This window comes from Nyctereutes procyonoides, unplaced genomic scaffold (genome assembly GCF_905146905.1).
Source record: "Nyctereutes procyonoides isolate TBG_1078 unplaced genomic scaffold, NYPRO_anot_genome, whole genome shotgun sequence".
Lineage (NCBI taxonomy): Eukaryota > Metazoa > Chordata > Mammalia > Carnivora > Canidae > Nyctereutes > Nyctereutes procyonoides.
This window is the reverse complement of record NW_026575120.1, coordinates 41,702,569-41,714,767: the sequence shown is the minus strand read 5'-3', so window position 1 is coordinate 41,714,767 and position 12,199 is coordinate 41,702,569. Positions and strand designations below refer to the sequence as shown.

At 63.1% G+C, this 12,199-nt stretch overlaps 1 protein-coding gene across 1 annotated transcript in view; it reads right to left on the bottom strand.

The window, feature by feature from the left end:
- ARHGEF10 (Rho guanine nucleotide exchange factor 10) overlaps positions 1-9,265 on the bottom strand; it is a 78,934-nt gene extending 69,669 nt beyond the window's left edge. The window contains 2 exon segments of the mRNA XM_055335438.1: positions 3,477-3,547; positions 9,246-9,265. Of these exon segments, the coding sequence (XP_055191413.1) occupies positions 3,477-3,513 (37 nt within the window). The 5' untranslated portion in view covers positions 3,514-3,547; positions 9,246-9,265.
- Between the last annotated feature and the right edge of the window lie 2,934 nt (positions 9,266-12,199).

Sequence of the window (12,199 nt, the reverse complement as noted above, 5' to 3'; positions counted from 1 at the left end):
CTGCTCATGGTCTGTCTCCCACGAGGGAGGACACGACGTCCCTTGTGCATCGGCGCATCCCCCGGCACCACACAGGCTCCCCCCGGCGCTCCAGGCAGAGGGGCCAGGCTGGCCCTGTGGTCTACACCCCCGACAACCCAGGGATGCAGGCGGAGCTGCGGGCCATGCCTGCCAGGCTGCGTCACACCGCGTGGCCGGCACGCTTCCAAGGAAAGAGAATTCACACCACGGATCTCGGGAAAAAGATCTGAGTTTCCCCTGAACTGCAACAAACCCTAGGTCAGTACAGGCTACGGGGTCCCGGCTGGGAAAGCAGAGAGAGGGAAGGAGGGAGGGAGACACCCTGCCCCCACCCCCACCCCCACACACACATCGGTCTACACCGCTGCCGCACGGCCTGGGCTCAGGCTGGGGCCCCTCACCTCTCGGGGGATGGGGGATGGGGCTCTGGGGCTGAGGAGCATGGTCGGGGGTTGGCGAGGCTGCTGAACATCCACCGCCGGGTTGGCAGACACCCCGCGAACAAACGAAGTCATTGAGGAAAAGGAAATCAGGGAATACTCGTTTTTAAGCTCAGAGACGGAGGCTGCAATTCCGTCCGTGGGGCGGATACGACCACAAGTGTCAGAGCACAAGAGTACTCCCGCTGTAATCTGTGCCATTACTAGAGAAGAAGAACAAACGTGCTCTGCAAAGCAGCAGGCACCGAGGGGCCATCACGGCCACCAGCCTTCCCGGCCTGCTCCCGGCTCTGGACGTCGGGGTGGCGGCCACGTGGACAGCGTGGGACTGGGGGCTCCGTGCTCCGCCCCCCGGGAGCGTCAGCCCCTCGCCGGGTCCACCGAGTGCCCGCGATGGACACCACCTGCCGGGTCCAGGCCACGCACTAACTGCTCCGAGGACGGGGGCGCGCACCTGCTCACGACCCGCGGGTCAGCCCCTCGCCCCGCGGCACCGGCCTGCCTCTGCCCCGGCAGGGAACGTCCATCTGGGGTCTGTGGTCCCGCAGACAAGACAAGCCAAGAGGAGAGACGGGATCCGCGTCCCCGTGGCGCCGGGAAGGTCAGACCTGGTCCTTCTTGCCGCCCCTGTGCCCCAGGGCATCTGGGAGCAGACACTTCCGTCACAGTGGTTAGAGGTGACCCACCACAGACTCATCCGAAAGCGCTGCCGCCGCTGCGCCCAACCCGACCCGAGAGCGCACTGCCTAGACCCGGTGGCCCGTGTCAGCAAGAACCGCGCCGTTCTCCTCTCTATGCTGGCCTGAATCCACACCCGGTCACAGGCCACACCACACATCAGCCCACAGAAATGGGGACCCCCGTCCACGCTGCAGGCACAGGCCGCGCCCCCAGGGGAACCAGGAACCCACGGAGGGTCCGTCCAGCCCCTGCCCCTGAGCCAGCTCCCAGCTGCGAGGGCCCGGCCGTAGACGATGCCCCGGAGGGACAGCTGGGCCCCAACACCGCCAGGCCTGCCGGTCGGCCTGCTCACGGCTCTGAACGGGCGCGCGTGGGGTGCCAAGGGGGACAGGCGGGTGGAGGGGACGGCATGGGCATGCAGGGAAGGCGCGATGCTCGTGCCCACGGCTCTGCCTGGGGCCTCTCTGCTCCGGGCCTGGTCCTGTGTCCCCTTGAGGACTGCACCGGGGGACCTGAGATGTGGCCGCCCCCGGCGGGCCTGCTGCTGTGCAGCCCGCACCGAAGCACCATCCCCCTCCCCTTCTACTCCTGTTTTGGGGACACGTCCGGCCTCCCCTTGCAGCAGGCTCCATGGGGACAGCCACCCCTTTCCCGTCACATCCTGCTCGCCCCTTCTGGACGGCCTCCTGACTGGACGCTCGCAGGGCCGGCTGGCGGCCCCTGGTGCCCTGGGCTTCAGGCTGTGGCTCCCGGGCCCGAGGCCTTCCCCCGGGGTCACCAGCTCTCCTGCCCAACCCCCAGCCGCTTGCCCGGGCCCCTCCCCATCCCCGACCAAGTGCAGAGCTGCATCCGGCGGGCGTGCAGATCCACAGGGTGTCACTGTCGAGGCCGGGTCATGCCCAGACGGGCCTCAGCCAGCTCTGGACACCCGCTGCCCGCACGCCAGGACCCACGGAACAGGGGAAGAACAGGTTTGGGTTCCCTGGGCTGCAGAAAGCAGGTGTCGCCCGCAGGGTTTGAGTAGGTCATGCGTCACCCTTGTTCCTACAAACAGAGGTGCAGAAAGGGCCCTGGGGCCGTGTGCTTCCGACTTTTCTCTGACAGCTGCCAGGCGCCCACACCTGGAGCACCGCTGGGCCCTGCCCCCCACAGAGGCCATCGGCACAGCCGGACAGACAGCAGGGGCCGAGGCAGGAGCCGGGCCATCACCACGGTGGCAGCCCCACACCCCGCCGGCCTCCACCCACGGGAAGGCCACGGAGCCAGACCCGCCGGGCGCGCAGGCACAACAGGGACAGCAGTGCCTCCTCGATCAACACGATCAGAGTCAGGCCTGCCCTGGAAGAGCCCGAACGCCGGCTTACACGCGGACCAAGCCAGTGGCAGGGAGCCGCCGAGGCCCCCCGAGCAGCCCCCCGGCCATGGCCAAGCAGGGGAGCCGGCCTACACCAAGGTGCCCACAGAAGCCGGGCCGCCCTCCGGCACACCGCTCGGGCCACGTCTGGGAAGGCACGCGGGAGCCTGTGACCACAGAGCCAGCTCGCCGGCTTTTGGGAACAGCCCTGTCACCGGGCGGCTCTGCACTGGAGCTCATCCCTCCTGGCGACCAGCACAGGCGGGACATGCATCCCCTGGCCCGAGCCCAGATTCCTTTTGGGATCGGCCCTAGATCAGCCCTACCCGCAGGCTGCCCTCCTCCGTCCCGAGGTAAGGCTGCGGCCCGGAGCGCCACCACCAGTGCAGGGCCGAACGGGCAGGGTGAAGCCAGGGGCCACGTCTCCCGGGCGCACGCCTGCAGAGAGGAACGGGACGGTCTCTGGCCCACACAGGCTCCTTCCAGACTGTGGCTTCCCCACGCCTCGAGGTGTGCGGGGCACAGGCAGTCTGTCCAGGAAGCCTGGGCTGGGGCCGTGGGAAGGCCCTGCCCTGCGAGCGGGGGGTGACCCCACCAAGCCCCCCGATGCCCCGCCTCGGTCGCCCCAGCAGCAGCTTCGCTCTGGTGAGGGGACGGGGCAGGCAGACGCTGGGTCCACACTTGCCGCACACGAGCCCAGGGTGCCGGGAGGCAGACCTGAAAACTGCCTCCTGCCCCCGCAGGCGTCGGGAGCAGCCGAGGGCCCCGCACAGCCTGTCCCGAGAGAGTCAACCGCCCGTCACCAGGCGGGCCTCCGACGGTCGGGGGGCGGGGGCAGTGCTCACAGGGCGCCTGGGCCTGGCAGGCGGCCCAGCCAGGTCACCCCAGAGTGAGGGGGGCACCGCGCAGGCAAAGGGCCCAGACCCCACCCCTCGTGCGCTGCCCAGACCCTCCCGGCCCTCCCCGAGGACGCCCATTACCTGCGGGAGCGGGGCCGGGCAGCTCTGGCTGGTCCATGGCACGGCGGTGGGAGCCTCAGTCCTCGGGACCCCTGGAAGGAAAGACACCACGGTCACTGTGGGCAGGCCAGCGCCCTCACCTCCACGGGGCGCTCAGCAAGGCTGAGGTCCACCCCCAAGACCTCTACGTCTCCCCTGAAATCACACCCGCGAGCACAGGGAGCAGGGTCCCCGTGGGCCGACCCCTCCCGCCCGGCAGGACGGCCCTCGCCTCGTCCCTCAGCCACAGCTTCAGCCGGAGAACCCCCTGCCCGGGCCCAGACACCTCCTGTGCTGAACTGCGGGGTCCAGGCCAGGTCTCTGCACCCCTGGCTTTCTTTTCTTTTCGTCTCTGCTTTGCACTTTGTTTCCCTATGTGCTTTCAGAGGAAAGGTCTGAGAATGGGTGTGAAATCGGCCCAGTCGCGAGGACGTTGGTCCCCGGCTCCGAGGGGGAGGATCCCAGTCACCAGGCGAGCAGCACCACCCCCCTGCCGGGCTTCAAACGGCCAGGCTCCGAGGCAGCAAGGGCACCATGAGGGTCAGCGCGGCAGGGGTGACACCCCGGCCCCCACCCACCCACGGTGCACAGGACGGCGGGCAGGAGCCGGTGGGGTGCCACTCCGGGTCCCCCGGCAGCAGCCCATCATGCCAACCCGCCCTGCCAGCTCTCTCCACCTACGGAGACGGGCGCTGCCCTGCAGCCCTGCCCCGGCTGCCCCCCTGCCGGCTCCGTCACCTCACACCTAGCTTCACAGCATAGAGACCGAGGCGTGGAGGGCTTACGGGAGCCCACCCTGGAGGGTCGCAGGACAGACAGGGGCGCCCACACTGGGGCTGCGTCTCGGCTCCCCGCCCTCCGCAGGCCGCCAGGAGCCGCGGAGCACAAGTCCCTCACCGGGAGCACGGGGACGGCAGCGGCGCCACACCTGAAGGTGGGGGCACTGGTCCAGGCACACGCCCCGTCCTCCGTGCTACCAGGGCCACCCCTGCCCTCTCCAGACTCGACAGGATGGTACCCGGTGGGGTCAACAGCGGGCACGGCCAGACACCGCTGTTCCATTCCCAAGGCACACAGCTGGACACACACGGACAACGGCAGCTGTGGGAGGAAATGACGCAGCCGTGGCGTCTCCGGGCCACAAGGCAGGGTCCTCAGCACCCGACACCGTGCCCACCGCTCCACACGTTCAGCTAACGTCCAGCCACGTCCACCGTGTTGGAGGCACCGAGCGTGCAGTCTGCAGGCACACACTGCACTCCGCACGGACGCAGGACGGTCCGCCTCTTCTGGGACGGAGCCCGACACCAGGGCCAGGGCACCCGCCAGGCCCGCGGGCATCACCGGGGCCTCAGAGGCGAGCGGAGGGGGGCACCTCCTGCCGCCAAGTCATCTCCCAAGGCAGGAGTCCAAGAGGCTCCAACGTTAATGCGCCTAGGCCACGAGCTTGCAGACATGACATGGAGCCAGGCCGGCAACGGCATGTCGCACGCACACGGGCACATCGAGGATGCTGGGTTTGCTCTCAGATGCCGGTGTCACAGGGAAATGCCTGGCCGGTCCCCACGCCGGATCCGGCCCCTCCCGGTGCGCCTGTCAAGACCCCGCAGGCACCGCAGGGAACAGGAAAGACACGACACATCCGCAGGAAGACGGGACAATGGACACCACAGTCGCGAGAGGAAGTGAGGAAAGAAGGGAAACTGGTATTTTTAGCAATTGGACAGGTGAGGACCAGTGTTTGCAGCCACTTAACATTCCTGCCGCAGGCCAGGGGAACAGACACCCTGCATTTTCTCAGCTGCGTGCACGACACCCCCAAGAGCAGAGCCCAGGGCCAGCGGGGTCCCCAGCTCTCGAGCAGAGCAGAGCTTTCTACTCAGTACGGTCTCAGCACGGCTTCTGCTCGGGCGTGAGGCCCGCTGGGGGCACGGCCATGAAGCGCTGTCCCTCCTGTCGGGACCAGGCGGGGCGCTTCTGCCTGGGGCTCCTCCGGGACCAGCCGGGCGCGCACCAGCCTGACTCTGGCCGCCACACAGCTCTCCCTGCCTTGACGCGATTTTCTCTTCTCTCCTCACACTGTTCACTCGCCTTCAATGCTTTTTTCTAAAGACCACGGGGTACAAATTTCATTAATGCTGATTGTCTGGACTTAAAACACATAAGAACACAGCCCAGCAGAGCCTCCCTTTCCCACGGATGACTCCGGCCCAACACGGAAGGAGCCGTGTAGGGTTTTGCGACTCTGCTGGCCGACCCCGCGGGGCAGGTGCGTGTGCCAGGCCGGTTCCGAGCCAGCCAGGGCCTGCTTCGCCACGTGGCCGAGCGGGGAACCCAGCCCCGGCGTCACCATCTGTGCTCTGGATCCCTGAGGAGCGGCCAGCAGATGACCGCGTGCCCGGTGAACGTTTTTCTCCCCAAATCGGCATCTGCAGGAAGCTGTGCTCCTGAGAAGGGACCTGTCCGGGCAGCCGACACGCACACACGACTCCGCTCCTGGATTTCAGAGGCCGGCGTGACTCACCCCACCAACAGCCCGCTGGGCACCACAGATGTGTTCTGCACCCCTGGCCCCTTCAGGCCTCTCCAAAAACCCCGCTTTCCCGCAGCTAAGAACGCACTGCTCTGCACCATCTTCGGGTGGTGCCTGACGCCCTCCCCGCGTACCCTCTGCGTCAGCACACAGGGTTCCGGGAGCCGTGCGGCTGCAGCCCACTCTGCCCGAGAATGACCCAGGGACAAAGGACGAGACTCGCTTATACAACACTGTCCTCCGACCAAGGCTGCATGACATAATTCCAGTCTGCGCTGTGTCACTGCTGTCACTTTCCAATTTAGGCATCCTAATGAAAGATTGCGTTATGCACCCAGATTGTGGTTTTAAACAAAAAGATGACGCACACAGTCAGAGCAGCAGCCAAGAGGCTGAGGACTGCAGGACGCTTTCGTGGGACACGTCTGGAGGCTGTGAGGCTCCGGTTGTTATAAGACGGTTTCCGAGGCCAGGGCAGTCGCTGAACACCCCAGATCACGTTTTGTGCTTTTCACAACACCACAGAGAGAGACCTGACCTTTACTCTCATGGCCTTTTTTTCTTGCCTCTCGCACCACGCATGGAGATGTGCAAGGTGCACATCCAGAGCAGGCGTGCAGCCGGCTGCTGAGGCGTAGGAGGACTGGTGCTTCTCACAGCCCGTTCTCTGGGACCACACTGCACTCTGAGTTCTGGATTCTGAGGGAGGCAGGACACTCGCCACCAAGGTCCCTTCCACTGACAAGGGCCGGGGGCCTGGACGCTGGGGACACCCTGTTCTCCCAACCTCTGCCTGCAGTCCGTGTCTCTGTGTCCTCAGCTGGCAACCCTCCTGCAGGGCTGCTGGGCGGGAGAGGACCCCATGTCCCTGAGGCCAGGCCAGCACCCCAAGGGGACATGCTCACCGCACATCAGGCTCAGTTCTGCAGAGCACACAGCATGTCATGCACCGGATGGCTCCCTAACATCCACCCTCCAGACTCCCCACAATCTGGGTGGCAGGTGGCTGGGCCTGTGCGCGGCCCAGATCCACCCAAGCCCACCACCATGGATCGCACCAGAACCAGAGCACCTGCAAAGACATGTCAGAGGCACACGGCACCCTGTGGCCTAGACCAAGGGGCTGGCTTGGAGCATCAGCACAGACACTTGCTAGAGCAAGGAGCCTCAGGGCCCCAGTCGTCATGCCTAAGGGGGGATGATGCCAAGGACAGAGCCTGGGGTCGAGGGGGCAGGGAGCTGGATGCTGAGCAGTCAGTGTGAGCCAGGAGCTCCCGAGGACCCACAGCAGGTGCACGAGTCTGGGCCTACCTAAAAGCAAGAGCCTCTAGATCAACACCACATCAGCAAGGCTCGCCATCCAGAGACCATGAAAGGGAAAGCACACCAGGCCTCAGGGCTCACACCTTGCTGGGACGGCACCGTCTAAGTTTAATCCAGTTCCACGGCGGACCCCCTGCACTGAACATTTTCAGAGATTTAGGCAGTGCTCACAAAAGCAAGGAAGGAAGGAAAGAGAACCTTCCTGGATGCGTGCAGGGAACTTAGCCATCTGGGACTTCTACCCTGTGGTCACCGGATTTTACTGCCGGTGCCGTGGCGAGGCATCATGTCACTAGGGCTACATGGGGGCGTCTGGTGTCCACGTCTGACTATAAGCAATGTGCTCATGTCAGACCGACGCCGATGCCCAGATCTCATCCTCTCCTTCACCCAGGCCCGAGAAGAAAAAAAAAAATTAAAAGAGAAGCACATTCACTCTGTGTCAAGGGCCATTAGGAAACCTCTGGCCACCAGCTGTCAACCAGCTCTTTCCCAAACAGCCAGGGTCCAGGGAATCCGTGTGAGAACCCCCCACCCCCGCCCCCGCCGCCCCTCAACCCAGAGGGTGTGCTCCTCCAGCCAGAAGCTGGGACAGGGCATCCCATGGGCTGTCCCCAGCTCGTGGTCCTGCCATTGCCACGCTGGCTGCAGATCTGCATAAACCCACTCTCCCAAGTGCCCTGCTTCCTCCCAGCCACAGGGAAAGGACACATCTCTTCCCAGGAAGCAAGTGGCTGTGGAGCATGACGATATCCAGCCTCCAGGAAACAAAATACCACCCCGAACAGAGCCCTGGGGCGTCAGGCAATGACCTGGTGAGGCCCCTAGGCTGCCGGGGTAGAGCAGAGGCCATCCAGCAGGGACGGGCCTGCCTCAAAGCCTCAGAAATGGAGCCCAGCTCACAGGACAGGGAAGCCACGGGTACCACCTGGCCCAGGCGCTTCCCACACCTGCGCTCTCAGGCCCTGCCCATCCTCCAGGCCCTCCTGCCCCGCCCCGCTGCCTGGCCCCTGTAGCTCAGCACACATGTCCCCCTGCAGGGCCTCCACACCCCTGCCTCCTCCCCCTGACCCCCAGGGCCTCTGCACCCCTGCCTCCTCCCCCCACCCCCAGGGGCCTCCTCACCCCTGCCTCCTCTCCCCACCTCCAGGGGCCTCTGCACCCCTGCCTCCTCCCCCCCACCCCCAGGACCCTCTGCACCCCTGCCTCCTCCCCCCGCCCCCAGGGGCCTCCTCACCCCTGCCTCCTCCCCCCCACCCCCAGGACCTCCACACCCCTGCCTCCTCCCCCCGACCCCCAGGACCTCTGCACCCCTGCCTCCTCCCCCCGACCCCCAGGGCCTCTGCATCCCTGCCTCCTCCCCCCACCCCCAGGGGCCTCCGCACCCCTGCCTCCTCTCCCCGCCCCCAGGGGCCTCTGCACCCCTGCCTCCTCCCCCTGACCCCCAGGGCCTCTGCACCCCTGCCTCCTCCCCCCACCCCCAGGGACCTCCGCACCCCTGCCTCCTCCCCCCGCCCCCAGGGGCCTCCTCACCCCTGCCTCCTCCCCCCTACCCCCAGGACCTCCGCACCCCTGCCTCCTCCCCCCGACCCCCAGGACCTCTGCACCCCTGCCTCCTCCCCCCACCCCCAGGGGCCTCCTCACCCCTGCCTCCTCCCCCCACCCCCAGGGACCTCCGCACCCCTGCCTCCTCCCCCCCCACCCCCAGGACCTCTGCACCCCTGCCTCCTCCCCCCACCCCCAGGGGCCTCCTCACCCCTGCCTCCTCCCCCCACCCCCAGGGGCCTCCGCACCCCTGCCTCCTCCCCCCCCACCCCCAGGACCTCTGCACCCCTGCCTCCTCCCCCCCACCCCCGGGACCTCTGCACCCCTGCCTCCCACCTCCCCCTCCACACCTGCTGAGATGAATTCTTCTCTATGTCCACCTTCTTGTTTATTGTTCTAGTCTCTACACTCCTCCTAACCCAGAGTCAGGATAAGAGCACCATCACTTTTTTCTAGAGAGAGAAAGAAAGGCAAGTGAAGGAGCCCTCCCCCACTGAGCCCACCCAGGGGAGTATGGCTCAGGACAGACACCACCACGGAGCCTGTCCACAGGGGCTCACTATAAAAGCTGCCAGCCGCTACACGCCGGTTTCTAAAGAAGGAAAGCCCGTAACCTCTAGCTAATGCCCGAGCCATACCCTGCACACTTATGGAGTTGGAAAAACATACGCCTAGTTATTATTTAGGGCCTACTACCGGAACAAAATCCAGAATGTAGTTCACTGTCAACAAAACTATGAAGACGGAGGAGCCAGGAAGGAAGAAGCAGAGAAGGGGTGAGGGGAGGAAGGAGGGAAGGGGAGGAAGCGGCAGCGGTCAGCAGCTGGGTGCAGCAGGAGCTCCTGGCTGGTCAGTGTGGGCAGTGAGAGACGCAGGTGGGGAGGTCGCAGGACTGTGAACACTGAGGACCTGTACCTTGCTCTGCTGCCCCTCCTGCCCTCACCTCTCCAGGGTACACAATGCCTCCTCCCCCTGCCGCTCACTCCCACTGGCCTCTTCTTCTGTCTCTTAAATACCCAAACCACAGAACTGGATGGGCTGCTTGCTGACTGGCGGAGTCTGGGATACAGGATGGATGGGGGCCTGCCCTGCGTGGGGTCCACACGGCTCTGCCAGGAGCAGCAAGGCTGCGATCCTCCTACCCTCCGAGGATCAATTTACCAAGAGGAGACTGACAGAGGGCAAATGCTTCACCACCAGAGAGCACATCCCCCGGAAAGCTCCTAGAGGCCTGCCCACGGTGAATGCACAAACGTGGGTCATCCGAGTTGGAACAATCCAGTTTTCTCTAAACCTCAAAGTCACCCGGACAAATGCATGGAGGAATATTTTTGTCTTTAACAGACAATGTATTTGAGAAATGTTTTCATTAATATTACGTTCATAAAACAAAAGAACAGAAAGTTACTCCTGCAAGGAAAGAAACGCTACACTTGTCTCTGCTTCTACTGAAAACATTCTGTGCCCCCCAACCCCCACAGTCCGACAAGCGTCCCTTTCTCTAATTCTGGGGCTGATCCCCCTCCTCAGCTCGTCAGGCTCCCTGTGATCCCCCACATCACCCTGTGCCTGCTCCAAGCACAGCTACAGAGCATCCCAGGAAAGGGTCAGCTCAGGACGTGACCCAGACGGAAACCCCAAGTCCCTCCACTAAGACCCACATGCCTAGGGATCCCTGGGTGACGCAGCGGTTTGGCGCCTGCCTTTGGCCCAGGGCGAATCCCACATCGGGCTCCCGGTGCATGGAGCCTGCTTCTCCCTCTGCCTGTGTCTCTGCCTCTCTCTCTCTCTCTCTGTGACTATCCTAAGTAAATAAAAATTTAAAAAAAAAATCATCCTCTCTGACAGGGATGTCAGGCCTCCAATGGTAGTCCCCTGGGAAGCCCCCGGGGCCTAAGTCTGTGCCCGCTCTCCCCGCAGGGCAACCACTGAGCTCAGGGGGCAAGCCTAACACTGAGGGGCTGGCCCCAGACTCCCAGTCCTGCAGGGAGGGTGTTACCACAGGAAGCGTCATCCTGATGAGGCTCCCAAAGAGAAGAATGGGCACCGTGCAAATGTGTTATTACATCAGTCAGATCCAGAATAAGTACCGTCACCCCAGAGCACAGTGAGCCTCTCTCCTCACACACCAAGGGGCAGCAGGGGAGCCTGCTGGGGGGTGGCTCAGCCCCACCTGCTCCCTCCCTCCAAGACACGACCCCCCCCCATCCCGAGATGTCAGGGCTGCCCACCCGCCCAACACTGGCTGAAGCCACACTGTGGACCCCGGGAAGAGGAAGAAGAGGGTATCCAGATGGCACTGTCACTTTGCCCACACAGCAGTCCTGTAGCAGGGAGGCAGAAATAGAGCTGGCTAAGACTCTGCTAGGACAGAAGGAGCCCAGAGCTGGGGAGAAGAGAGTACTTCCCAGAGGAAGACTGAGAGCAGGGGAGCAGGAAGGGAGGAAGGCCCCATTACAGAAGGAGAGACAGCTCACCTGCCATTGGACCGGCAGCCCCCATTCAGGACAGGGCTTCATCCTTGGCTCAGAGGGGATCCACAGCGGGGTTCGGTCAGGGGACTGATGAGATCAGAGCTGCCTTTTGAAAAGGTTATTCTGGAATCAGGGTGATGGGGCACTGGGGCAGAGGGCCAAGGCGATGGAGGGCAAGACTCGGGAGGCCACAAGGCAAGAGCAGAGGCTCATGACCATGAAGATGATGATGATTAGAAGACTAAAGACTCCTTAACCTGCAGCCCTCCAAAGTGGTGGGCATCTTCTCCTTGAACCCCACCAAATCTTAAGGTAGAGTAGGTGTGACAGATGGTCCAGACAGAAAATCAACAAGGAAACATCAGCCTGAAGAGGCACATTAGACAAGATGGGCTCAACATACACAGGACATTCATTTCAAAAGCAGAATACACCTTCTTCGCAAGTACACATGGGACATTCTCCAGGAGAGTGCATGTTAGGTAACAAAACAAGTTTCAATAAATTTAAGAAGACTGAAATCCTGTCAAGCACCTCTTCCAACCCCAATGGTATGAAACTAGAAATCAATCCCCCAAAAAATGAGGAAAAACATAAATATGTGGAGATTAAACAATATCCTACTGATTAAACAATGAGTCAAAGAAGAAATCAAAAGAAAATTTTAAAGAATACTTTGAGACAAAGGAAAATGGAAACACAACACTCCAAATCCTATGGGATGCAGGCAAATCAGCTCTGAAAAGGAAATCTGTAGCAATAAATGCTAAAAATGTTAAGAAACAAGAAAAATATCAAATGAACAATCCAACTCTATACTTGAAGAACTA